Below are 26,329 nucleotides of genomic sequence, written 5' to 3' on the forward strand. Positions count from 1 at the left end.
ATCAAGTTATTGATGAGAGTCAGTCTGGTTTCATGCAGAATCGTCATATCTCAAACAACATAAGATTAATTTTAGACATAATAGATTACCCAGAACTTGTACAGGATGATAGTCTTATTCTTTTTTTAGATTTCTACAAGGCGTTCGACTCCTTAGAGCATGAGTTTATTTTTACTGCTTTAAATAAATTTGGGTTTGGTCAGTCCTTCTGTAATGCCGTTCGGACACTGTATTCCAATAGTAACAGCTCCATAAAGCTTGCCACTGGTATTTCCCCAAGATTCTCTCTAAAGCGTGGAGTGAGGCAGGGTTGCCCCCTATCCGTATATTTATTCCTTCTTTCTGTGCAACTCCTTAATTCACACATTAAACTCAGTTCTTTAAAAGGCCTGGTCATTGCTAACAGAGAAATACTCATAAGTCAGCTGGCAGACGATACAGCTCTCTTCCTCAGAGACGCCTCGCAAGTTTCAGTGGCCATTAACAATATACAGCCATTCTCTAAAGCCTCCGGACTTTCACTCAACCTGCATAAATGTGAACTTTTACCAGTTAAAAGTTGTTTAGCAACTTCAATTCATGGAATACCTGTAAGAAACTCTGTAAGATACCTTGGAATTCAAATAATAAAAAATGAGCAATCCAGATGCTCCACAAACTTCATTCCTATTATAGATAAATCCCAAAAAATCTTTAATCATTGGCTACAGCGAGACCTGTCATTGAAGGGTAGAGTTCTGCTATCGAAGGCTGAAGGTATCTCCCGTCTAACCTATGCTGCCCAGTCACTACATGTTGATAATACAACCTGTAAGTCAATTAACAAATTATTATACAATTTTTTATGGAAAAATAAAACTCACTACTTGCGTAAATCAGTAGCTTTAAATTCATATGATAAAGGAGGTATAAATTTTATTGATTTCGGTGCTCTTAACAACACCTTTAAAATAAACTGGATTAAAAAGTATTTAAGAAATCCCACTTCTATCTGGAACTTTATCTCACATCATGTGTTCTCTCATTTAGGCGGCCTTAACTTCCTACTGCTCTGCAATTACAGTATTCCAAAAATACCACTGAAACTTTCTCACTTTCATCAACAAATTCTTTTGGCATGGGCGCTGATTTACAAACACAATTTCTCTCCACAAAACTGTTTTATTTGGAATAACTGCAATATTATTTATAAAAATAAAACTCTTTTTTTTAAATAACTGGTTTAATAATGGAATAATCTTGGTTAGTCAGTTATATAGAGAAGATGGACTCTTATATAATTACTCTGAGTTCCTCAGGAGATGTACCGATAACGCCTAAAGAATTCTCAATAGTGTTCGATGCCATCCCATCTGGTCTGTCCATGTTACACAGATGCTCCCACAGTGCTCCACTACAGGTCACTCCCCCGGATGTGTTACATTCTTCTCTTGGCAATGTTTGCTTTTCCTCTCATAAGTCTATAAATACCAAAATAAGATCTCTCTTTCAGGATGCAATGGTCTCTGTTCCATCAGCCATATTTTATTGGGCCAATTTTGTAACAGATATTGAATGGAAAAAAGTTTGGACTTGACCACAAAGGTTTTTCTTAACAAACAAAATTAAAGAGATTTCCTTTAAGTTGATTCATAAGTTTTACCCTACCAAACAATATTTGTCCAAATTTATGGCTGAAATAAATGTAAATTGTACCTTCTGTCAAGAGCAACCTGAAACAGTTTCTCATCTGTTTTGGTCATGTAAATTTACGTGTAAATTCTGGAAGGTTTTCCACAAGTTTATTACTGACTCTGTTCTCCCTAATCTTCAACTATACTATAAGGATGTTATCTTTGGCTATTATAATTTTAAAGACAAGGACAATGATGCTTTCTTCTTTATAAATTTGGTTTTATTTTTGGCAAAATTTCATATACACAAAAGCAAAGTCCTCGGCAGAAAGCCTGAACTTCTTGGATTAAAAATGGAACTTGCACAATATATAAGGACAATCTCCTCATCAAAAAACACTAAGGCTCTCAAGACTGTTAACATCTATAACCGATTGAAACTGCTAACTTGATTTTGGCTCTTGCAAACTTTTGTTTATTTATGTTCCCCTTAATTTATTTTATTTTTTGTACTCACTTTTGTCTCACTGTCCTTGTCACTCTTTCTGTTCCTCATTGTACTACCACAATGTCATCTTTTATGTGATCCCTGTTTTACTTGACTGTATGTTTAAAATGTGATAAATAAAGTTTAAAAAAAAAAATCGTGACTCTTCAACTAATCGTGGCAGCTCTAATTACAGATATCATCTTTCACTTGTGTATTTTAATGTGTTTCAGAACAATATTTCTGTTGTGCAGACTTACGGTTGGTAAACAGCAAATATCCAAGTCATTCAAAATAACATCTGTCATGTAGCTCCTGACTCCCTAAGAGTCAAAAGCTTTACAGTATTTTTTGAAGACATACAAACGTTTATTTTCAAACTAATAACTGAGTTACAGGGTCAAAAATAAAAAAATTAACAGTCAGTACTTTTGTTGTTCTTTTTGACAAATTCCTGTTAAATGTATTGGACCCTCTGTTTTTAGGTTTTATTTTTTTCATCTTGACTTCATTGGAAATGCTAGCAAGAAGTCAGTTCAACAGATGTAACTTATAGTGAGATTGGAGGCGGTGCAGTATTAATATCAGAATCCCTTAGTTTTGATTATTAATCCTCTGGCTGACCCCATATTGCATTTTTTCATCTTAAAATGATGCACAGTCTTTATGTGAAATGTACTGTCTTCTTGATATTTATCAACCCATCAGTTTGTATTTCTGTGTGTTAATAAAGTTCCAACTTTTGTATTGTAACATTTTTGTCTTTTTCTTTCTTTAGTTTTTCAGACAACTCAAACTTTTAAACACTTGTAATGAGCCGAGTGTGTGTGTGTGTGTGTGTGTGTGTGTGTGTGTGTGTGTGTGTGTGTGTGTGTGTGTGTGTGTAAGAAGTACCAGTTTTAACAACTTCATTAATATTGTTTTGTATCATAGTAATAAAGGTTAGTTTTAACGTCTGTATCTCCTCCTTATTTAATCTGAGATGTTCTTTTCTAAAAACCTCAGGATTGTGCAAGTACTTGTTGAGTTTAGAAGGTAAGTGAAACACTAAACAGAAAAGAAAAGAGACAGAGATGTGTGTTTTCTGTTAATACCATAATTGCAGTCATCTTAAACAAACACATGACATTTCTTTGGCACGATTGCTTTTTCACTGATTTGAAACTTTAATGTGTGGTACAACAATTCTTCTAGTTAAATAGAAAAAAAAATACATTGTGTCAAGTTCCCTGGTTAAATGGGCTGTCTGTGTAAAAAGCATAAATGGCTGTTTGTCTTGGTGTATTGGTCTTTTGCCGGCATGGCAAACTAGATCAATCTGCTGGGACATCTGATTTGAGGACAATCACTTGCTTTTCCAAAGGACACTGACAACCAGACATTAGATGCCACAGCCCTGGCCCACGGTATCCCCCCCCCCTCCCCCCCATGCATGCGGTGGGCCTTCTGTAGAAAGAGAGCAGCTTAATGAAGGTGACAAGGTGAAAACAGGAGGATTGATGTGCCGGTGCTGTGAGGGCATGTATAACACCACCTACCCAAGTGTTGAATAGGAGGCTTTGAAGAATCTACAATAATTGTGTATTGTTTGTACATGAATCACAATGTGTTACTTCAGAGGTGTGATGTTTTCAGGGTTTTTTAAATAAAAATCAGCTTTCTTTTTAATTGCTATTAACTGACAGTCAGATAACCAGCTTTTAAAAACATATTCATAAACACTTTGCAGTCAACAAAATTTGCACAGAGGTTATAGATGAAATAAAAGTATCACGTGTGTTCTAGGTGTGTTTATAACTCTGTTATTGTACATATTCTGTGTTATACATCATAATCATTCCAGTCATTTTTTAACTGTTTTAATCTTTATAAAACTGTTATTTATTTATTTATTTTTGTGATTTCTGCTGCCCTATTGGTCTGGTCTCTCTTGAAAATCTGAGAATGTGATATTCATAATAAAAGGATTTAAGTTTACTGCCAAAAAATGATTGCACTTCATAACAGAAATGTGCTAACTGGCTTGAAATAGATTGAAACTGTTATGAGATTGCTTCAGGGAGCAGACATGACACCGTCTTTTAGGTTTCGCCATCACTTTGTATTATGCGCACAACACCACCCTCCTCTGGCTTCCACATGAACTGCACCTTAAACATCAACTGTTTACAAATGTCATGACACAAACAAACGTTTCAATACCGTAAATCACTTTTTGGACTGCGATCACTTTTTGGCACAACATCGGCTCTGATAACATTTAAAGCGCACTGAAAAACCATTCTTTAATGCTAAAAACCCATTATCAATTGTAATTATTTATTTATTAATTTAAATTTCAGATATCGATCTTCATTTTTGTAAACTGGTGAATTAATGATTTTTTAAAGAATTAAAACGACAAAGTTTGGCAATATATTTTTTTTAAAAAGGATGAATAAAGCAGTAAAATAAAACGAGAAATATATATATATATTTTAAAAACTATGATAATTAGACGAACTTTATTTTAAATAAATAAAATTGATTTTCGGTGACCCTGGGTGTCATGGTGATGATGACGTGTTTGAGTGCAGGTATAAAAGCAGGAGGAAAAAGTGGAATTCGGGTTTCACGTTTGAGCGCAAACAGGAGCTTTTTCCCACTAGTGCTGTGAAAACTCGGATTTTTCAAACTACAGCTAACGTTTGAAAATCTTCAAGAAGGATTTGCAAAATGACTTCTTCAGACTTGAGTCGCGAGATGCACCTGCTCTCCCTTTTCATTGAGGAGGTGTTAGATCAACGCTATGGTGAGTACAGCAGGCTAATATGTCAGAGTGCTAGCAAACAAATACAACTTAGATTTTTGTCTTTTATTGTTTGAAAGTAGGACTTCATGAGTGTTAACATTTAGGATGAGATGTTTCATACTTGAGTAACATCAATTTTAACATGTGCCAGTACGCTATAAAGATGGCGCCATGTTTTTTTTTAATTGCTAACGACTTAAGGCGTTGGAGGACGCTGACGTCAGCGCGCGGCCGTTTTTGCATGTAGAGGGTTTGAGTTGACATGTTTGGGCCGCTGGCGCTGAGTTATACGTGAACGTTTCATAGATTGTGAATGTGTAAAGCTGGAGAAGCTGGAGTTTTAAAAGTTCACAGAGTCGCAGGATGAGTTTGAGATTGAAACAGTGTGTGCCTGCAATAAGGAGGTGGGAGGTTTCTCACCTAAATGTAGCTGCTTTATCCTCAAAATATCGATGCTCAACTAATATGAAGATATTACTCCTTAATGTGAATGCGTATTAAAACCTCAGTGAAAATCCACGCAGCCTTACACCACATGAAAACTTTTACCAGGTGAAAAATGTGAAGGCTTTCATAAACAATGAGTTCTGCTGGGCGCTTCTTACTGTTTGTGTGTGGAAGAGCTTATGATGATGTAAAGCCATGTCTGGACAATTTAAATCCAGGCTTTAATTTGTGTGATCACATGATTAACGTAGACGCACGCTTTGCTTTGTCGTAGCTGATCTGGTGAGTCCAGTCACTGCACCTCAGATGGTCGTCACTAACTTGAGGAACCGTGAACTGAGCAGGAGACATCTGAACTCCATGCCTCACCTGGTCCTCACTCTTTACCATAACCTGGTGACTGGGTCCAAGGACTTTCCTTGCATACCTTTTAAAGGATGGTTCCACCGGGACCTGGTGACGACACCATTTGTCAATGTGAGGCAGAGCCAGAGAGAGAACACCACTCCTTCTCCTCCTACGGACTCACCAGCTGGCATGATGCTGCCGCCTGCGGGCTCCAGCTCTCATCCACGCTTCCTGACTCCAGTTCTTCCAGAGAAAGCAGATCTTGCTGTGCTGAAGGCAGATCGGAGGAACTGTGTCCGCACCCTGACTGTCGACGGCCTCCCCGTCACCAGAGTCATCTCCACTGTTTACCAAACAGAGGACACTGAGATGAAGAACCGCTGGAGAGTAACAGACTACAGCGCGGACGGCAGAGTTCTCACTTCGGTGCTCTGCCGTTTTCTAAATATGTCGGCAAAGCGTGCTAAGAGGAAGGCGGAGGAAGAGAGCAGCATCCGGAGCCCGACTCAAGCAAGGAAGCGCTTGAGATTATAATATACAGTGAAGCATGTCGAACGTCAGCAAGCCTGAACAAAGTGGTAAGTAGTAAATAGTGCTTAAGGTTGTTTCTAAAAGAATGTCCTAAAATATTTGAAAATCGTCGAGGTTTTAACTTTTATTCTTTCTTTTCTGCCTCTTGTTTCTAAAAGTCAGGAAAAAGAGTCACGCTGCGAAGAAACACCACACAGAAGATTTTCCCTCAGTAAAATGGTGAATATATTCATCTTGTTATGACGTTTGCTCACAATAACCAGGAGTGTTTCTGAAGTGATTCACTCTCATTTGGTGTTATTTGATCCAAAGACAACTGAGGGTCTTCAGAGCAGCGTGAACGGGCGTCATCTGAGAGCAAGACAGTCCTGGCGCCTTTGTGGTTCCCTCCAGGTACTCCAGCTTCATCCCACAGTCCAGAGAGATGCAGTTAGGTTGAATGTGAGTGTGAATGGTTGTCTGTTTCTCTGTGTTAGACTGACCTGTCCAGGTTATACCCCCGCCTCTGGCCCCATAACAGCTGGGATGGCTCCAATGGTTAAGCAGAAGAAATGGATGGAAGGATGATCCAAAGAGAAACATTGAAGGCCCTCTCACAAAAAAAGATAAGAACTCATTTTACACATTGTTGAAACATCCTGAAAGTTATTTGTTGTGTTTAGAAACTGGTTGAACTGTCATTAGAGTTTGTTTCGACTTGTTGTTCATTTCTTATTCGGTTCAGCTGTGTTTCTATGTGTCCTTAGTTCCCATAATCAGCCTCCTGTGTGTAAATATTGTGTCAGTCTCCCTTTGTCCCTTGTCAGAGTGTTAGTCTCCGTCCCCTCGTGTTTCCTTGCCTCAGTAGTTCTGTTTCCTACAGTTTTCCCCCAGTATAGGTTTTGGTTAGACTTTTTCAGTTCCCTTTGTCAGTCTTTGTATTTGGTATTTCCTCATCAGTCTCATCACTTTCCTCTCCAGAAAGAAAACAATAAAAAGACCTGAAGAGACGTCTATGCAAACGCTCTCATTGTGAAAGATAAGTATACATCCAACTAATCTGTGACTCTGTCACAGCTCTGATCAGCAATTCTTTCAGGTTTGTCTGTTTTGATGATGTTATTAATTGTTATTATCCTTTATCCAGTTAACTTTCAGAGAGGAGCGGAGGGAGGAGCGAAGCCAGCGTGCTCTGTAAACTGTCATTAAAAAAAAGATAAGTATATATTGATTTTATATTATTATGACAGCTCCTCCTCAGTGAACACTTCCTCTAGTTGCTGAAATCATTTACTAATTTTTTTCTTCCCATTTGTCTTTTGTTTTTCAGAGAAAACAGAGGAGCCAAGGTGACATTAAGACCTAAGACAGGACGGATTGAACCCTTTCTCGTAAAAAGATAAGTATTCACTCTGCTTTTAATCAGAATATTGATAAATATCTAAAATTCTGCTCACCTGGTTGATAAAGTTACTAAAATGATTCCCTCTTTTCTGTCATTTGTCCTTTAGAGAGAAGATGAGGAGAGTGAACGTCAGCAAGAATGAACAAAGTGGTAAGTAGTAAATAGTGTTTAAGGTTGTTTCTAAAACATCCCAAACATTAAAAAAATTGTTGAGGTTTTAACTTTTATTCTTTCTTTTCTGCCTCTTGTTTCTAAATGTCAGGAAAAAGAGCCAAGATGAGAAGAAACTCCACACAGAAGATTTTCCCTCAGTAAAATGGTAAATACATTCATCATGTTATGACGTTTGCTCACAATAACCAGGAGTGTTTCTGAAGTGATTCACTCTCATTTGGTGTTATTTGGTGTTTGTCTTTGAAAGGAGAGGAGCAGTAACGACACTGGGAGACAAACAACAGGATGATCCAAAGAGAAACATCAAAGGCCCTCTCACCAGCTTTCATTTATTAAATTTGTCTTTACTGAACGATTTCTGGTGTGTACTTGTGTTGATACTCAGACAACAGCTCGTCTTTCTGTTTGTGCTGGAAGATTCAGGCAAACACATATTACATATATAGATTGTTATATGACACAGTTTCACATTTAGTGCTATATGATAATGATAAGGTCCAGTTTAATGGTATTGCTAGTGTCTAATGAAATGAACACGTGATTTTCAGATCCAGCAAAGTGAATATTTTTCACTGTGGATAAATTACATGGAAACGTTTAATGAGTCATCAGCTATTTCACTACAAAGATGATGTGATTAAAGGTTCTCATACATGCAGGTCAGAAGTTTTGCTCCATCCTGGATGTTAAATGCTGATCAATGTTTACACATATCTGCACATTTCTAACAGCTCATTTCACAGGTCATCAGTCTCCTGACTGCATATGCAGAGTTTTATCATCACGTGTTCATGGCAGACAAACATAATTATGAATTCTTGTTTTAGTTCCATTCAGTCACTCAACATCAGGTGTCTGCTTGTCCTGAGCTGTGAGAACTACAGTGAGTTGCTTTCCTCTTTAGCTTAGTATTAATAAACCAGGTCGTAGGTGGGCACCTGCATCAAGGAGTCAAGAAGCATATTTTATTGTTTAATGGTGAAAACAATGGATTGTTGGTCATTTGTTTAATGGAAAGACTGAAAGTGCGGCCTGGTGTTGACTTACACTTATTCAAAGTGATGAAGTACCAACAGATACTAAAAGTCACAGCCTGAAACACGTCAACTGCTTTATTATTTCTAGTTATAAATAAACTGTCAGTTTATGGCCCCTGTGGCTCGATCAGGCCCTTCCGGGATGTGGAGATATTTATTATTTACTATAACTTGTGCTTATGTTGGTTTTTGCTGTGGTTTCGCTACTGTGTTTTTCTCTTTTTGCTTGTTTTTATTTTTCCAGCAGGTGATCAAACAGATTTTTAGTGTCTTCTCTCTCTGTGTCTCTCTTCTCCTATCTTTTTGCTTTCCATCTCCTTCTGTTGAGCATCTTCCCAACTTCTCTTTTCTTCATCTTTCTCTTTCCCATCCCCAGTCCTGTCCGTTCTGATTGTAATCATTTCAAGGTAAAGAAAAGAAAGAAATAATAAAGAGCTAATACACTTTGACAATCAAGTGGACCAGTGTGGCAAAAGCTGTAATGATCCATTTGGGAAAATAAATCTGTTGGACTGGTAAACTAATATACTATAATAATACGGTATGAAAAATGGCAAACATGAGAATTCTGTGTGTTTTCCTTCTTATCTGCAGACTAACAGTCCACAGGTTTGGTGCTCAGACTCTGATTTGTTCCCTGGAGATGGAGGAGAGAGAGCACAGAGGACAGCAAGGTGGAGGAGTGAAGGAGAAGGTGGTGCAGCTCAGTGTCCAATCAGGAGTGAGCATCTCTATATATGTATATAGAATATATATATTTCAAGTTTTTGTTTTTTGTTTTTTAAAGCAAACACTAAAACTGTCACCCACACCTCTGAAGATAAAGATAACTAATCATAAATAAAGGGAATATTATCATGATGAGGACACTATCAGAGGTAGTTCAGGGAACTGTTATAGTTCAGATACCAGAAAAATCGTTTTTCTTTTCTTGTTTTTTTGGCTTAACTTCATGGTAGTCAAAATGAAGAAGAGTGCTAAGTAAGTAAAAGCTGCATGGCAAAACACACACCTTCACTGCAGATGCATGCACAGAAACCAGTATTTTTTGTATCTTAAATATTAAGTAGTGTGTGTACAGTAGTCAATATAATGGGATGTGTCCTAAAGCAGCGAAAGAAGAGTTCTTACAGCATTTTGCAATATTTAGGATTTTATTGAACACTTTTACCTTTCAACATTTGTAACATTAGTGAGTAATGAAGCATTGCAGAATAATCCTGTGTTTTTGGTTATTTATTGTACACTACAAGTAAACAACAATAAGTTAAACATCTGTCACATCTGTCAGAAGCTTGGATACATTTACTCCTACAAGGATTTTACTCTTATGAAATGTAAAAAGAACACTGAAATTATATTTTACAGAACACGGAAATTATATTTTACAGTTTTTCACATAAACAGTTTTGCTTTGCTTACAGAAACTATAACTTTAATCTCAGCCAAACCGATTTACTCAGGAACAAATAAAATACTAAAAAAAAGCCAAACGATAACATTTTTAAGTTATCTAAGTGACCTATATATGTTTAACCTGAGTAGCGAAAGACTGCGGTGGGTTTGAAAACGATTTGCCAGGAGTCCGGTGTTCTCACGGCTCTAGTGAGCCTTGCCCCCGGCTCGCTATCGAGCTAGTGGGTAACAGACGTCTCCGAAAACGTCGGAGCGCTTTTGAAAATATGTGGTGTCTTGATAAACTGAGCAGATATTTGAGGTTTACACAGTTACAGTCTCGCCTGAAAATATGTGAAACGTTTATTTTGTGACCTATAAAGTAGTGATGTGACGTATTGTATCGAGGCTTCGAAGCGTGTGTCGAGTAATGGAGGGGGCGTTTCCGCGAAGCGCGTATCGAGGCTTGCTTCATTTATGGGAGGAGCTGAAAATGATGACGTCCGAAGCCTCGCTGCCCGGCTGTACCACGTGACTGGTTCAGGAAGCGGTTCGAACTTTGCCGCGAGCTATGACAGCGGTATAAACCCCTCAGACCCCATTCAAAATGTGGGCGTTTGATGGAGAGTTAGAGACAGTTTAGAAAAAAAAAAAATCGCCTACGACCTGCCACAGTGGAGAAACTGTTATTTTTAAATAAAAACCAATGATGTGTCCCCTAAACACTAATCACTGTCCTTGCCTCAATGTTACAAAAGCACAACCACTGTCCACACCTCACCTCACAGTATATGATCATTTCCATTTTAGGCATTTCCAAATAATCATGTTCCATACTGCCAGTATAAATATACACAGTATACTGCCATCACTACAATATACATGTTTTACACACTCCTTTTGTTGTTGACATTTACAGGCTGTGTGCAAAATGCCACACTCTTCAAATTCATGCCAACTAATATTTTTACGTCCAGTAGGTGTCCTGCTAGAGCAAATGAAGCTTCAAGAAGCTTCGCGTTGGGGTGAACCAATTGGATGAAAAGCTTCAGTGCTTCATGAGGCTTCATCTGCCCATCACTAGTATAAAGAATAATAAGAGTAATACTAAAACTAACTAGCTGCCGCCATTGTTGGAAACTGAGCTGGGCTGCGCTATGAATTCTGGGACACAGCTACTTCTTCTTCTTCGGGGTTTAACGGCAGCTGGCATCCTTGTACATGCAGTGCTGCCATCTTCTGTTTCAGTCCGTTATTACACTCTTAAATCCTGCTACTTATTCCTGCGTCTTTTGGGATCTTACAAAGCTTCAAACGACGCGTCGACTTTTGATAGTCAACGCAATCGTGACTCTTCGAGGGGGGGAGCCCAAGATGGCGCTCTGAGCAGTCACATATCGCTGAGCTCTGCGAACCTGGCCTTTTTAAAAATATATATTACACACAGTGAACAGAGACTTTATTTACGCCTACGCAATAGTCATCTTTTACGTCTCATTTTGGTATCTATTTGTGAACCAAAATGAGCAAACCCGAGAAGAGAAAGACCGAATCTAAGAAGTTGCATGCTAACAGTGGCTCCGTTAGCAAGCTTGCTAATGTTAGCCAAGCTGCTCAGTCTTCTCTCGCTACTGAGATGCCCGCCGACACTAAAAATACTCTCATCGACTCCATGCACGACTATTTGGAGGCAGTTTCCGAACCGCTTCAGTATTCACGGATGGAAGAAGAGTTTCCCCCTCTCCCTATCACTCCATGTGCCTCTCCCGCTGGTAAGCTAAGAAAAGTTGCGGATACGGAGACATCTACGGTTCTCTCCCAGCTCTCATCACTTACCATGTTGATTAACTCGAGTTCAGACACTTGAAAAAATGGTGAGTGACAACTCCATAGCCATCTCCGAGATGAAAAAAGCTGTCCAAGAGAACACTGAACATATCACAGCTGTTAAGGAGTCATTTGATGCTGTCTGTGCTGAGTTAAATGATATGAAGAGCAGAGTTGTCAGTGTTGAGGCACAGCTCGAAAAATATAAAGCAATCGCTGAAGCACAGGAAAAGCGCATCTCTCACCTGGAGAGCTATTCACGGCGTTGGAATCTGAAGCTCTACGGTCTGACCGAGAGGGACAAGCAGGACGTGCGGCAGGAGGTAATCAAAGTCTGTAGATCAGTCATACCGGAGATGCAAGATAAATCCCCCGACGTCGTTGACACCGTCCACCGCATCGGTCCCAAGAGGTCCAACAACAACCAACCCAGGGGAATCATCATTCAGTTTACATCCAGGATCTACCGCGATGCTGTCTGGCGCGCTGCTAAGAAGTCCACCTACCTGAAACGTAACAACCTAAAGCTGGCTGAGGATCTGTCCCCTGACGACCGCGCCCGAAGAAACAGACTCTGGCCGTCTGTGGAAGCTGCGCGCAAAGAAAACAAGCTGGCGTTCTTCGTAGGAGGTCGTGCGTTCGTGGAGGGAAAAGAGATTTTTCCAGCCCTATAATTTGATCCAAGGTATTTTGAGGTGAAAACTGAAGTATCTTAAGATTAACTTGGTTTCACTGCCGTTCTTTTTTTGTTTGTTTGTTTTTGTTGTTGGACTCATAAAACGATCAGAGTTAAACTGATGCAGTTTATTTGTTATAAGTTTATTGGTCTTCAGTTTGGCTGCAATATTTTTACTGAAAATGTTATGAGCAAGCTGGATAAGCTTCTTTTTATTTTTTTTTATTTTTATTCTTTTTTTGAATAATTAGTTATTTAAATGGAGCAAGAAAATTTCTATTAAGCTCCCTTTCAATGCTCATATGTGAAGCGTTTATTTATTTTATTTATTTATTTTTACCACATTGGTTTTATTGTTTTAGGCTATTGTATTCCTATTATTATTCAAGTTCACAATTTCCTTACTCAGGGGTTGCAGTTCTCATCTTATATAGGACTCTCTTAAGTGACCAGGTTCCCAATTCAACTGTTCTTCATTTACTTGGTCTAAGCTTTTTCTTATTTGTCACTTTTAATTTTTGTTACTATCATTATGTCTCTGTCTGTTATTTCTTTAAATGCAAGAGGTTTAAGAAACAATGTTAAATGTAAGGCTATCTTTTTTGTTTTGCAAGCAGTTCAATTCAGATTTCTGTTTTATACAAGAGTCTCACTCAACAGAACAAGAAAAAACATTTTGGAGATCGCAATGGGGAGATGATCTGTGGATGTCCCATGGTACAGAGCATGCTGCTGGTGTCTGCATACTTAAAGGAAGATTTAATGGTAAAATCTTGAATTCTGACATAGATAAAGATGGTCATTACATTTTTCTAATAGTTGAGGCTGCACACTCTATCTATATTTTAGTCAGTGTGTATGGTTTTAACTGTCAGAGGGAGAATAAACTATATTTTGATAGGTTGGAGGAGCGCCTACTGCGCTGGTTATCGAAATATCCCAATTCTTTTATTATTTTTGGTGGAGACTTTAATACAGTGTTTAACAGCTATTTGGACAGATGGCCTTCTAGAAGTTTAGACTCTAACTCATTCATAAGACTGTTTGCACAAAGATTCAACTTAGTCGATTCTTGGAGGGATTCTCATTCGTCTCAGATAGCTTATACATGGTGTAATAAGACTCAAACCAGACACTCACGTATCGATTTTTGGCTTATCTTATAAGATTTAGAAAAAGTTAAAACGGATATTTATCCTACACCACTCTCAGACCACAAAATGGTTAGCTTATCGATCCCGTTGTCATCCTCCCTAATCACTAAAACCTCTTACTGGAAGTTAAATAGTACCATTCTTGAGCATAAAGAAGTGATTTGTGAAGTTCAGAGATTCATTAAACTTTATTGGAGTAAAGCTCTCACAAATAATACATTTTGTAGTAACTGGGAACTTTTGAAATATGAAATTGGAAAATTCTTTAGAAAATATAGCAGTGATTTAGCAAAAAAAAGAAGATCTGATGAGACGCAAGTGATACAAAAGATCATATGCCTTACTTCCAAACCAATAGACACCCTCAGTGAATCTGATAAGATAGAACTGGTTGACCTGCAGCACAGGTTAGATGAGCATAGCAAATAGCACATAGCAAAATATTGTTCAAACTTTTATTGCAAACTTTATTCTTCTAGTTATTGCCCTGAAGCTTGTCTGACTTTTTAAAATTCTTTAGACAAAATTACTCAGCTGAATGAGGAGGATAGTCAGCTTTGCGACAGATCAATTTCTTTGATTGAGGTTGCAGATGCTATAAAACATCTAAAGATTAACAAATCACCTGGAACTGACAGTTCGCTGACAGTTTAGCCCCGTTTCTTTTAGAAGTTTTTAAGGAAAGTATGGATAGAGGTGCACTCCCTCCCACTTTATGTCAAGGTTTGATCACCCTCATTCCAAAACCAGGAAAGGATCCTTTGCTCTTAGACAATTGGCGACCAATCTCATTACTGAATAATGATTATAAGATATTGGCACAAATTCTGGCTAATAGAATGAAACCTGTATTAGATCAAGTTATTGATGAGAGTCAGTCTGGTTTCATGCAGAATCGTCATATCTCAAACAAAAGATTAATTTTAGACATAATAGATTACCCAGAACTTGTACAGGATGATAGTCTTATTCTTTTTTTAGATTTCTACAAGGCTGTTTTGGAGGAAGGTTGGTTCAGGGTTTCAGTAGTCGTCATCATGGGCTCATCCGATTAGAATGAAAATAAGCAGTCATTAATCTTTGCAGGTTTTGTTGTTTTATTGTATAACGGATAAAGGAAAGAAAGACACACATGGACTGCTCTCTCTCAGCTGCCGCCCCATGTGGGAGTGAAGAAAGAGTGAGGGGTAGGTGAGTGCAGTCCTTATATAACGAGTGACAGGTGAGTGCAATTAAGGCGAAGCACCACACCCAATCAAAGGTGAGGAAAAGAAACAAGGTGCATCTGGTGAAGTGAATGTGCTGAAAGGTGAGCCTTTACAACAGCCGCCCCCATATTTCTACTGAGAAATATGTTCAAAGGATTAGAGATGCTCTTTTTCACAAAGCGGGGGCAGAGGAATCAGACATGCTACAGGTCTAATATAGGTTCAGGGGGTTGACCTAGAGATTGACAATGCAGGCTAGACAGTTCAGGGGGCCGACCATGTAACCAGCGGTGACGGCAAAGCAGGTCCAAATGCCAACCGCGTGGGATGCAGCGGCAGGCCCAGACCTGCAGACCGTTGGGCAGTTTTGCAGGTGCTGGGGGCAATGTACGGGGCTTGGCAGAGGCAGGACCAGGTGATGCAGGAGCAGGCAGCGCCCTGACCACTGGCGGAATGGCAGCCACAGGCGGTGGAACTGGTGATAGTGGCACTGCCGGTGACGACATAGGTACTGCTGATGGTCGAGTATGAGGTGGCTGAATGAATTCAGAGCCATCAGCGGACACAAGGATGTGCTGGAGCGGTTCTCCTGAACCTGAACTGGAAGATGTGAACAAACATTGGGCATGCGTGGAACTGCTCGGGGGTTGGAAGTCTGTGATTGGACCTTGGAGTGTCCATCCTAAGCGGGTTTTGACTGCTGCAGGAGATCCAAATGGTCCATGTCTAACTGGTGCAATAGGCGTAATAAGGTGGGTATGATCAGAGCCTATGAGCAGTAGTGGAGCTGCTTTGTTAATGAAGGTTAATGGGATACCTTGAAGATGCTTGTATCTCCGTTGAAGAGAGGATACGGGGTAGGTGTGGTCTGAAAGTGCTAAGTGACTTGTAGCGAAGGCATTATTAATTGTGTAAGTTTTCTCTGGATGTGCGATGGGAGAAATCTGGAAACTTACAGTTTCAGTTCTAGGTCTCTGATTCACCTCACATAGGATCTGTAGATGTCTTTCCATGCAGGTGGCACATGCTTTCCTCAGATCACACTTCGCAGCCTGATGAGTTCTAGCACAACGCCAGCACCGTTTGTTTCTCCTTATCCAGTTTATTTTCTCATCCTTTGTCTTGTTAATGAACTCGGGGCACTTGCTAATGTGGTGTTCAGGTGAGCAGCAATATGCACATCTTGCCTTAGTCATTATGATGGGTTGTGCTGCCTGTACAGGATCGGATGCATTTGTCCCATGTAATATTGTTGTGAGTGGAGAGGTGTACTTATGGGCAGGTCGTGGCTGGTTAAAGGATGAAACAGGACTGTCCTTTCTTGGTTGACACTTGAATTCAATTTGCAACCAGGATGAGAACAAAGGTAAGTCATACATCGTATCTCCTTGTTCCCTGTAAATATGCCGTTTGAAGCGACCGGAATGCTCTGCGGGCAACTTTTCAAGTAGGCGATCGACATGGGAGCCACAATTTAGTTCTGTCCGTCCTTGATCACCCATAGTGCTAAGCAAACCAACTAAAGCTTGTACACGAAGAGCAAAATTATCAAGACTCTGACCATCACCTGCTCTGATAGGAGGAAGCTCCAGTATATTCCGTAGCTCTTTCAATGCTAGCTGTCTTGGTTGCCCATAACGCTCATCAAGAGCTTTGATGGCTTGAGTGTATGGGTCAGGAGCATAGGAAAAGGAAATAGCTAACCGTTTAGCTTGGTCTACTTTCAGATGATCAAGAAGGACATGATATTTGAAATGCTCTGTCTCATGAGGGTCAAGCAGGTTAGTAAGGGCCATTCGTAACAGCCTATACTGGATCTCATCTTCTCTGGTAAGGTCTGGGAAAGAAGGACCCTCAAGCTTATACACATGTGTTCTAGTGCTAACAGGGTGACTAGAACTAGCAGTAATGGGTACCGAAGGTTTTTGTGCATGCAAACCATCAGATGTAGCTGGTTGCTGCTTTAAAGGAGGGTGCTGCCTTGGTTCTGGAATGCAAACGAGAGGTTGAGCGGGGTCTTCATCTAGAGGAACAGCAGGTTGAACACATGAAATCTGGTGGGGACCTTGCAGTGGTGTGGCCAGGAAATTAAAAGGAGTCTCATCTGGTGTAGGAAAAACTAGTCTAGGCAAACCACTTGAAGGAACTGCAGCATCTAATATTGTTGAATTAGGGAAAGAAGGGCTAGCAGCCAGAACTGCACCAGAGTGACGGCTAACCTGGGGGGGCTGAGAGTGTGATTGACATGTTGCTGGATCAATCACTGGGAACTGCTCATGTTGCTGATGTGTTTGGGGAATGGCTTGTAAACCGCAAACAGAGGATTTGCTTTCATCAGAGACAGTGTGAATTGAAGATCTGGAGGAACTGTGAGAATGGGGAGGAGATAACTGAATCATGAATTGCCTAATCTCCCTCATTGTCATCAGGAGTTCCCTCATCACCTCATCTTGATTGGTGGGTAAAGGAGCAGGGGATGTCTCTGGTTGTCTTTCTGACTCTCCGACAGGATCCTGCAGCCCATGTGTGTCTTTGTCACTATGTTGGCATTCTGTTTGACTCTCTGTATCACATCGAGCACTTCTACTTCCAGGATACTGAACGTCATACTGCTGCAGGTGGGCAGGAGGTCGACTATCACGACCAGAATGTCTCAAATCTTCAGTCAATGGCTGCTGTGAATCCATGACGCTAACGCTACTCCGGCTCGGAGGACCATGTTTTGGAGGAAGGTTGGTTCAGGGTTTCAGTAGTCGTCATCATGGGCTCATCCGATTAGAATGAAAATAAGCAGTCATTAATCTTTGCAGGTTTTGTTGTTTTATTGTATAACGGATAAAGGAAAGAAAGACACACATGGACTGCTCTCTCTCAGCTGCCGCCCCATGTGGGAGTGAAGAAAGAGTGAGGGGTAGGTGAGTGCAGTCCTTATATAACGAGTGACAGGTGAGTGCAATTAAGGCGAAGCACCACACCCAATCAAAGGTGAGGAAAAGAAACAAGGTGCATCTGGTGAAGTGAATGTGCTGAAAGGTGAGCCTTTACAACAAAGGCGTTCGACTCCTTAGAGCATGAGTTTATTTTTACTGCTTTAAATAAATTTGGGTTTGGTCAGTCCTTCTGTAATGCCGTTCGGACACTGTATTCCAATAGTAACAGCTCCATAAAGCTTGCCACTGGTATTTCCCCAAGATTCTCTCTAAAGCGTGGAGTGAGGCAGGGTTGCCCCCTATCCGTATATTTATTCCTTCTTTCTGTGCAACTCCTTAATTCACACATTAAACTCAGTTCTTTAAAAGGCCTGGTCATTGCTAACAGAGAAATACTCATAAGTCAGCTGGCAGACGATACAGCTCTCTTCCTCAGAGACGCCTCGCAAGTTTCAGTGGCCATTAACAATATACAGCCATTCTCTAAAGCCTCCGGACTTTCACTCAACCTGCATAAATGTGAACTTTTACCAGTTAAAAGTTGTTTAGCAACTTCAATTCATGGAATACCTGTAAGAAACTCTGTAAGATACCTTGGAATTCAAATAATAAAAAATGAGCAATCCAGATGCTCCACAAACTTCATTCCTATTATAGATAAATCCCAAAAAATCTTTAATCATTGGCTACAGCGAGACCTGTCATTGAAGGGTAGAGTTCTGCTATCGAAGGCTGAAGGTATCTCCCGTCTAACCTATGCTGCCCAGTCACTACATGTTGATAATACAACCTGTAAGTCAATTAACAAATTATTATACAATTTTTTATGGAAAAATAAAACTCACTACTTGCGTAAATCAGTAGCTTTAAATTCATATGATAAAGGAGGTATAAATTTTATTGATTTCGGTGCTCTTAACAACACCTTTAAAATAAACTGGATTAAAAAGTATTTAAGAAATCCCACTTCTATCTGGAACTTTATCTCACATCATGTGTTCTCTCATTTAGACGGCCTTAACTTCCTACTGCTCTGCAATTACAGTATTCCAAAAATACCACTGAAACTTTCTCACTTTCATCAACAAATTCTTTTGGCATGGGCGCTGATTTACAAACACAATTTCTCTCCACAAAACTGTTTTATTTGGAATAACTGCAATATTATTTATAAAAATAAAACTTTTTTTTTTAAATAACTGGTTTAATAATGGAATAATCTTGGTTAGTCAGTTATATAGAGAAGATGGACTCTTATATAATTACTCTGAGTTCCTCAGGAGATGTACCGATAACGCCTAAAGAATTCTCAATAGTGTTCGATGCCATCCCATCTGGTCTGTCCATGTTACACAGATGCTCCCACAGTGCTCCACTACAGGTCACTCCCCCGGATGTGTTACATTCTTCTCTTGGCAATGTTTGCTCTTCCTCTCATAAGTCTATAAATACCAAAATAAGATCTCTCTTTCAGGATGCAATGGTCTCTGTTCCATCAGCCATATTTTATTGGGCCAATTTTGTAACAGATATTGAATGGAAAAAAGTTTGGACTTTACCACAAAGGTTTTTCTTAACAAACAAAATTAAAGAGATTTCCTTTAAGTTGATTCATAAGTTTTACCCTACCAAACAATATTTGTCCAAATTTATGGCTGAAATAAATGTAAATTGTACCTTCTGTCAAGAGCAACCTGAAACAGTTTCTCATCTGTTTTGGTCATGTAAATTTACGTGTAAATTCTGGAAGGATTTCCACAAGTTTATTACTGACTCTGTTCTCCCTAATCTTCAACTATACTATAAGGATGTTATCTTTGGCTATTATAATTTTAAAGACAAGGACAATGATGCTTTCTTCTTTATAAATTTGGTTTTATTTTTGGCAAAATTTCATATACACAAAAGCAAAGTCCTCGGCAGAAAGCCTGAACTTCTTGGATTAAAAATGGAACTTGCACAATATATAAGGACAATCTCCTCATCAAAAAACACTAAGGCTCTCAAGACTGTTAACATCTATATCTGATTGAAACTGCTAACTTGATTTTGGCTCTTGCAAACTTTTGTTTATTTATGTTCCCCTTAATTTATTTTATTTTTTGTACTCACTTTTGTCTCACTGTCCTTGTCACTCTTTCTGTTCCTCATTGTACTACCACAATGTCATCTTTTATGTGATCCCTGTTTTACTTGACTGTATGTTTAAAATGTGATAAATAAAGTTTTTAAAAAAAAATCGTGACTCTTCAACTAATCGTGGCAGCTCTAATTACAGATATCATCTTTCACTTGTGTATTTTAATGTGTTTCAGAACAATATTTCTGTTGTGCAGACTTACGGTTGGTAAACAGCAAATATCCAAGTCATTCAAAATAACATCTGTCATGTAGCTCCTGACTCCCTAAGAGTCAAAAGCTTTACAGTATTTTTTGAAGACATACAAATGTTTATTTTCAAACTAATAACTGAGTTACAGGGTCAAAAATAAAAAATTAACAGTCAGTACTTTTGTTGTTCTTTTTGACAAATTCCTGTTAAATGTATTGGACCCTCTGTTTTTAGGTTTTATTTTTTTCATCTTGACTTCCTTGGAAATGCTAGCAAGAAGTCAGTTCAACAGATGTAACTTATAGTGAGATTGGAGGCGGTGCAGTATTAATATCAGAATCCCTTAGTTTTGATTATTAATCCTCTGGCTGACCCCATATTGCATTTTTTCATCTTAAAATGATGCACAGTCTTTATGTGAAATGTACTGTCTTCTTGATATTTATCAACCCATCAGTTTGTATTTCTGTGTGTTAATAAAGTTCCAACTTTTGTATTGTAACATTTTTGTGTTTTTCTTTCTTTAGTTTTTCAGACAACTCAAACTTTTAAACACTTGTAATGAGCTGTGTGTGTGTGTGTGTGTGTGTGTGTGTGTGTGTGTGTGTGTGTGTGTGTGTGTGTGTGTGTGTGTGTGTAAGAAGTACCACTTTTAACAACTTCATTAATATTGTTTTGTATCATAGTAATAAAGGTTAGTTTTAACGTCTGTATCCCCTCCTTATTTAATCTGAGATGTTCTTTTCTAAAAACCTCAGGATTGTGCAAGTACTTGGTGAGTTTAGAAGGTAAGTGGAACACTAAACAGAAAAGAAAAGAGACAGAGATGTGTGTTTTCTGTTAATACCATAATTGCAGTCATCTTAAACAAACACATGACATTTCTTTGGCACGATTGCTTTTTCACTGATTTGAAACTTTAATGTGTGGTACAACAATTCTTCTAGTTAAATAGAAAAAAAATGGGCTGTCTGTGTAAAAAGCATAAATGGCTGTTTGTCTTGGTGTATTGGTCTTTTGCCAGCATGGCAAACTAGATCAATCTGCTGGGACATCTGATTTGAGGACAATCACTTGCTTTTCCAAAGGACACTGACAACCAGACATTAGATGCCACAGCCCTGGCCCACGGTATCCCCCGCCCCCCCCCCCCTCCCCCCCATGCATGCGGTGGGCCTTCTGTAGAAAGAGAGCAGCTTAATGAAGGTGACAAGGTGAAAACAGGAGGACTGATGTGCTGTGAGGGCATGTATAACACCACCTACCCAAGTGTTGAATATAAGGAGGCTTTGAAGAATCTACAATAATTGTGTGTTGTTTGTACATGTGTGATGTTTTCAGGGTTTTTTAAATAAAAATCAGCTTTCTTTTTAATTGCTATTAACTGACAGTCAGATAACCAGCTTTTAAAAACATATTCATAAACACTTTGCAGTCAACAAAATTTGCACAGAGGTTATAGATGAAATAAAAGTATCACGTGTGTTCTAGGTGTGTTTATAACTCTGTTATTGTACATATTCTGTGTTATACATCATAATCATTCCAGTCTTTTTTTTTTTTTTACTGTTTTAATCTTTATAAAACTGTTATTTATATATTTTTGTGATTTCTGCTGTCCTATTGGTCTGGTCTCTCTTGAAAATCTGAGAATGTGATATTCATAATAAAAGGATTTAAGTTTACTGCCAAAAAATGATTGCACTTCATAACAGAAATGTGCTAATTGGCTTGAAATAGATTGAAACTGTTATGAGATTGCTTCAGGGAGCAGACATGACACCGTCTTTTAGGTTTCGCCATCACTTTGTATTATGCGCACAACACCACCCTCCTCTGGCTTCCACATGAACTGCACCTTAAACATCAACTGTTTACAAATGTCATGACACAAACAAACGTTTCAATACCGTAAATCACTTTTTGGACTGCGATCACTTTTTGGCACAACATCGGCTCTGATAACATTTAAAGCGCATTGAAAAACTATTCTTTAATGCTAAAAACCCATTATCAATTGTAATTATTTATTTATTAATTTAAATTTCAGATATCGATCTTCATTTTTGTAAACTGGTGAATTAATGATTTTTTAAAGAATTAAAACGACAAAGTTTGGCAATATATTTTTTAAAAAGGATGAATAAAGCAGTAAAATAAAATGAGAAATATATATATATTTTAAAAACTATGATAATTAGACGAACTTTTTTTTAAATAAATAAAATTGATTTTCGGTGACCCTGGGTGTCATGGTGATGATGACGTGTTTGAGTGCAGGTATAAAAGCAGGAGGCAAAAGTGGAATTCGGGTTTCACGTTTGAGCGCAAACAGGAGCTTTTTCCCACTAGTGCTGTGAAAACTCGGATTTTTCAAGCTACAGCTAACGTTTGAAAATCTTCAAGAAGGATTTGCAAAATGACTTCTTCAAACTTGAGTCGCGAGATGCACCTGCTCTCCCTTTTCATTGAGGAGGTGTTAGATCAACGCTATGGTGAGTACAGCAGGCTAATATGTCAGAGTGCTAGCAAACAAATACAACTTAGATTTTTGTCTTTTATTGTTTGGAAGTAGGACTTCATGAGTGTTAACATTTAGGATGAGATGTTTCATACTTGAGTAACATCAATTTTAACATGTGCCAGTACGCTATAAAGATGGCGCCATGTTGTTTTTTAATTGCTAACGACTTAAGGCGTTGGAGGACGCTGACGTCAGCGCGCGGCCGTTTTTGCATGTAGAGGGTTTGAGTTGACATGTTTGGGCTGCTGGCGCTGAGTTATACGTGAACGTTTCATAGATTGTGAATGTGTAAAGCTGGAGAAGCTGGAGTTTTAAAAGTTCACAGAGTTGCAGGATGAGTTTGAGATTGAAACAGTGTGTGCCTGCAATAAGGAGGTGGGAGGTTTCTCACCTAAATGTAGCTGCTTTATCCTCAAAATATCGATGCTCAACTAATATGAAGATATTACTCCTTAATGTGAATGCGTATTAAAACCTCAGTGAAAATCCACGCAGCCTTACACCACATGAAAACTTTTACCAGGTGAAAAATGTGAAGGCTTTCATAAACAATGAGTTCTGCTGGGCGCTTCTTACTGTTTGTGTGTGGAAGAGCTTATGATGATGTAAAGCCATGTCTGGACAATTTAAATCCAGGCTTTAATTTGTGTGATCACATGATTAACGTAGACGCACGCTTTGCTTTCTCGTAGCTGATCTGGTGAGTCCAGTCACTGCACCTCAGATGGTCGTCACTAACTTGAGGAACCGTGAACTGAGCAGGAGCCATCTGAACTCCATGCCTCACCTGGTCCTCACTCTTTACCATAACCTGGTGACTGGGTCCAAGGACTTTCCTTGCATACCTTTTAAAGGATGGTTCCACCGGGACCTGGTGACGACACCATTTGTCAATGTGAGGCAGAGCCAGAGAGAGAACACCACTCCTTCTCCTCCTACGGACTCACCAGCTGGCATGATGCTGCCGCCTGCGGGCTCCAGCTCTCATCCACGCTTCCTGACTCCAGTTCTTCCAGAGAAAGCAGATCTTGCTGTGCTGAAGGCAGATCGGAGGAACTGTGTCCGCACCCTGACTGTCGACGGCCTCCCCGTCACCAGAGTCATCTCCACTGTTTACCAAACAGAGGACACTGAGATGAAGAACCGCTGGAGAGTAACAGACTACAGCGCGGACGGCAGAGTTCTCACTTCGGTGCTCTGCCGTTTTCTAAATATGTCGGCAAAGCGTGCTAAGAGGAAGGCGGAGGAAGAGAGCAGCATCCGGAGCCCGACTCAAGCAAGGAAGCGCTTGAGATTATAATATACAGTGAAGCATGTCGAACGTCAGCAAGCCTGAACAAAGTGGTAAGTAGTAAATAGTGCTTAAGGTTGTTTCTAAAAGAATGTCCTAAAATATTTGAAAATCGTCGAGGTTTTAACTTTTATTCTTTCTTTTCTGCCTCTTGTTTCTAAAAGTCAGGCAAAAGAGTCACGCTGCAAAGAAACACCACACAGAAGATTTTCCCTCAGTAAAATGGTGAATATATTCATCTTGTTATGACGTTTGCTCACAATAACCAGGAGTGTTTCTGAAGTGATTCACTCTCATTTGGTGTTATTTGATCCAAAGACAACTGAGGGTCTTCAGAGCAGCGTGAACGGGCGTCATCTGAGAGCAAGACAGTCCTGGCGCCTTTGTGGTTCCCTCCAGGTACTCCAGCTTCATCCCACAGTCCAGAGAGATGCAGTTAGGTTGAATGTGAGTGTGAATGGTTGTCTGTTTCTCTGTGTTAGACTGACCTGTCCAGGTTATACCCCCGCCTCTGGCCCCATAACAGCTGGGATGGCTCCAATGGTTAAGCAGAAGAAATGGATGGAAGGATGATCCAAAGAGAAACATTGAAGGCCCTCTCACAAAAAAAGATAAGAACTCCTTTTGCACATTGTTGAAACATCCTGAAAGTTATTTGTTGTGTTTAGAAACTGGTTGAACTGTCATTAGAGTTTGTTTCGACTTGTTGTTCATTTCTTATTCGGTTCAGCTGTGTTTCTATGTGTCCTTAGTTCCCATAATCAGCCTCCTGTGTGTAAATATAGTGTCAGTCTCCCTTTGTCCCTTGTCAGAGTGTTAGTCTCCGTCCCCTCGTGTTTCCTTGCCTCAGTAGTTCTGTTTCCTACAGTTTTCCCCCAGTATAGGTTTTGGTTAGACTTTTTCAGTTCCCTTTGTCAGTCTTTGTATTTGGTATTTCCTCATCAGTCTCATCACTTTCCTCTCCAGAAAGAAAACAATAAAAAGACCTGAAGAGACGTCTATGCAAACGCTCTCATTGTGAAAGATAAGTATACATCCAACTAATCTGTGACTCTGTCACAGCTCTGATCAGCAATTCTTTCAGGTTTGTCTGTTTTGATGATGTTATTAATTGTTATTATCCTTTATCCAGTTAACTTTCAGAGAGGAGCGGAGGGAGGAGCGAAGCCAGCGTGCTCTGTAAACTGTCATTAAAAAAAAGATAAGTATATATTGATTTTATATTATTATGACAGCTCCTCCTCAGTGAACACTTCCTCTAGTTGCTGAAATCATTTACTAATTTTTTTCTTCCCATTTGTCTTTTGTTTTTCAGAGAAAACAGAGGAGCCAAGGTGACATTAAGACCTAAGACAGGACGGATTGAACCCTTTCTCGTAAAAAGATAAGTATTCACTCTGCTTTTAATCAGAATATTGATAAATATCTAAAATTCTGCTCACCTGGTTGATAAAGTTACTAAAATGATTCCCTCTTTTCTGTCATTTGTCCTTTAGAGAGAAGATGAGGAGAGTGAACGTCAGCAAGAATGAACAAAGTGGTAAGTAGTAAATAGTGTTTAAGGTTGTTTGTAAAACATCCCAAACATTAAAAAAATTGTTGAGGTTTTAACTTTTATTCTTTCTTTTCTGCCTCTTGTTTCTAAATGTCAGGAAAAAGAGCCAAGATGAGAAGAAACTCCACACAGAAGATTTTCCCTCAGTAAAATGGTAAATACATTCATCATGTTATGACGTTTGCTCACAATAACCAGGAGTGTTTCTGAAGTGATTCACTCTCATTTGGTGTTATTTGGTGTTTGTCTTTGAAAGGAGAGGAGCAGTAACGACACTGGGAGACAAACAACAGGATGATCCAAAGAGAAACATCAAAGGCCCTCTCACCAGCTTTCATTTATTAAATTTGTCTTTACTGAACGATTTCTGGTGTGTACTTGTGTTGATACTCAGACAACAGCTCGTCTTTCTGTTTGTGCTGGAAGATTCAGGCAAACACATATTACATATATATGATTGTTATATGACACAGTCTCACATTTAGTGCTATATGATAATGATAAGGTCCAGTTTAATGGTATTGCTAGTGTCTAATGAAATGAACACGTGATTTTCAGATCCAGCAAAGTGAATATTTTTCACTGTGGATAAATTACATGGAAACGTTTAATGAGTCATCAGCTA

At 39.1% G+C, this 26,329-nt stretch overlaps 3 protein-coding genes across 5 annotated transcripts; all 3 read left to right on the top strand.

Moving 5' to 3' along the window:
- Positions 1-4,715: 4,715 nt before the first annotated feature.
- Positions 4,716-6,220, top strand: LOC147313661 (uncharacterized). Its single transcript, XM_086263377.1, has 2 exons — positions 4,716-4,891; positions 5,613-6,220. Exons 1-2 carry the CDS (start codon positions 4,816-4,818, stop codon positions 6,218-6,220), a joined length of 684 nt encoding a protein of 227 aa, XP_086119503.1. The 5' UTR covers positions 4,716-4,815.
- A 5,117-nt stretch (positions 6,221-11,337) lies between these two features.
- Positions 11,338-20,213, top strand: LOC147313662 (uncharacterized). Of its 2 annotated transcripts, none has more exons than XM_086263378.1 (2): positions 11,338-12,719; positions 17,666-20,213. In XM_086263378.1, the coding sequence occupies exon 1, from the start codon at positions 12,079-12,081 to the stop codon at positions 12,706-12,708; it is 630 nt and encodes a 209-aa protein (XP_086119504.1). In that variant the 5' UTR covers positions 11,338-12,078; the 3' UTR covers positions 12,709-12,719; positions 17,666-20,213. The 2 variants fall into 2 exon arrangements, with proteins under 2 accessions (XP_086119504.1, XP_086119505.1); XM_086263379.1 differs by lacking the exon at positions 17,666-20,213 and adding an exon at positions 13,371-14,448.
- A 2,445-nt stretch (positions 20,214-22,658) lies between these two features.
- LOC147313663 (uncharacterized) lies at positions 22,659-26,065 on the top strand. 2 transcript variants are annotated; one of them, XM_086263380.1, is made up of 6 exons: positions 22,659-22,829; positions 23,551-24,202; positions 24,314-24,548; positions 24,632-25,689; positions 25,802-25,858; positions 25,961-26,065. In XM_086263380.1, exons 1-2 carry the CDS (start codon positions 22,754-22,756, stop codon positions 24,156-24,158), a joined length of 684 nt encoding a protein of 227 aa, XP_086119506.1. In that variant the 5' UTR covers positions 22,659-22,753; the 3' UTR covers positions 24,159-24,202; positions 24,314-24,548; positions 24,632-25,689; positions 25,802-25,858; positions 25,961-26,065. The 2 variants fall into 2 exon arrangements, with proteins under 2 accessions (XP_086119506.1, XP_086119507.1); XM_086263381.1 differs by lacking the exon at positions 25,961-26,065 and having other exon boundaries at positions 24,632-25,537; positions 25,650-25,689; positions 25,802-25,834.
- Positions 26,066-26,329: the final 264 nt, after the last annotated feature.

The sequence above is a fragment of the Aulonocara sp. 'chitande type north' Nkhata Bay genome, linkage group LG15, assembly GCF_057382095.1.
Source record: "Aulonocara sp. 'chitande type north' Nkhata Bay isolate Kocher_YH1m ecotype deep benthic linkage group LG15, A_spYH_male_GT1.1, whole genome shotgun sequence".
In the NCBI taxonomy this organism is placed as follows: domain Eukaryota; kingdom Metazoa; phylum Chordata; class Actinopteri; order Cichliformes; family Cichlidae; genus Aulonocara; species Aulonocara sp. 'chitande type north' Nkhata Bay.

What these genes read in the sequence shown, in the direction of transcription:
- LOC147313661 (XM_086263377.1), top strand. Translation starts at nt 4,816, where the DNA reads ATGACTTCTTCAGACTTGAGTCGCGAGATGCACCTGCTCTCCCTTTTC. An exon ending in GGTGTTAGATCAACGCTATG is followed by an intron (nt 4,892 to 5,612) that starts GTGAGTACAGCA and finishes GCTTTGTCGTAG; the next exon opens with CTGATCTGGTGAGTCCAGTC.
- LOC147313662 (XM_086263378.1), top strand. Translation starts at nt 12,079, where the DNA reads ATGGTGAGTGACAACTCCATAGCCATCTCCGAGATGAAAAAAGCTGTC.
- LOC147313663 (XM_086263380.1), top strand. Translation starts at nt 22,754, where the DNA reads ATGACTTCTTCAAACTTGAGTCGCGAGATGCACCTGCTCTCCCTTTTC. An exon ending in GGTGTTAGATCAACGCTATG is followed by an intron (nt 22,830 to 23,550) that starts GTGAGTACAGCA and finishes GCTTTCTCGTAG; the next exon opens with CTGATCTGGTGAGTCCAGTC.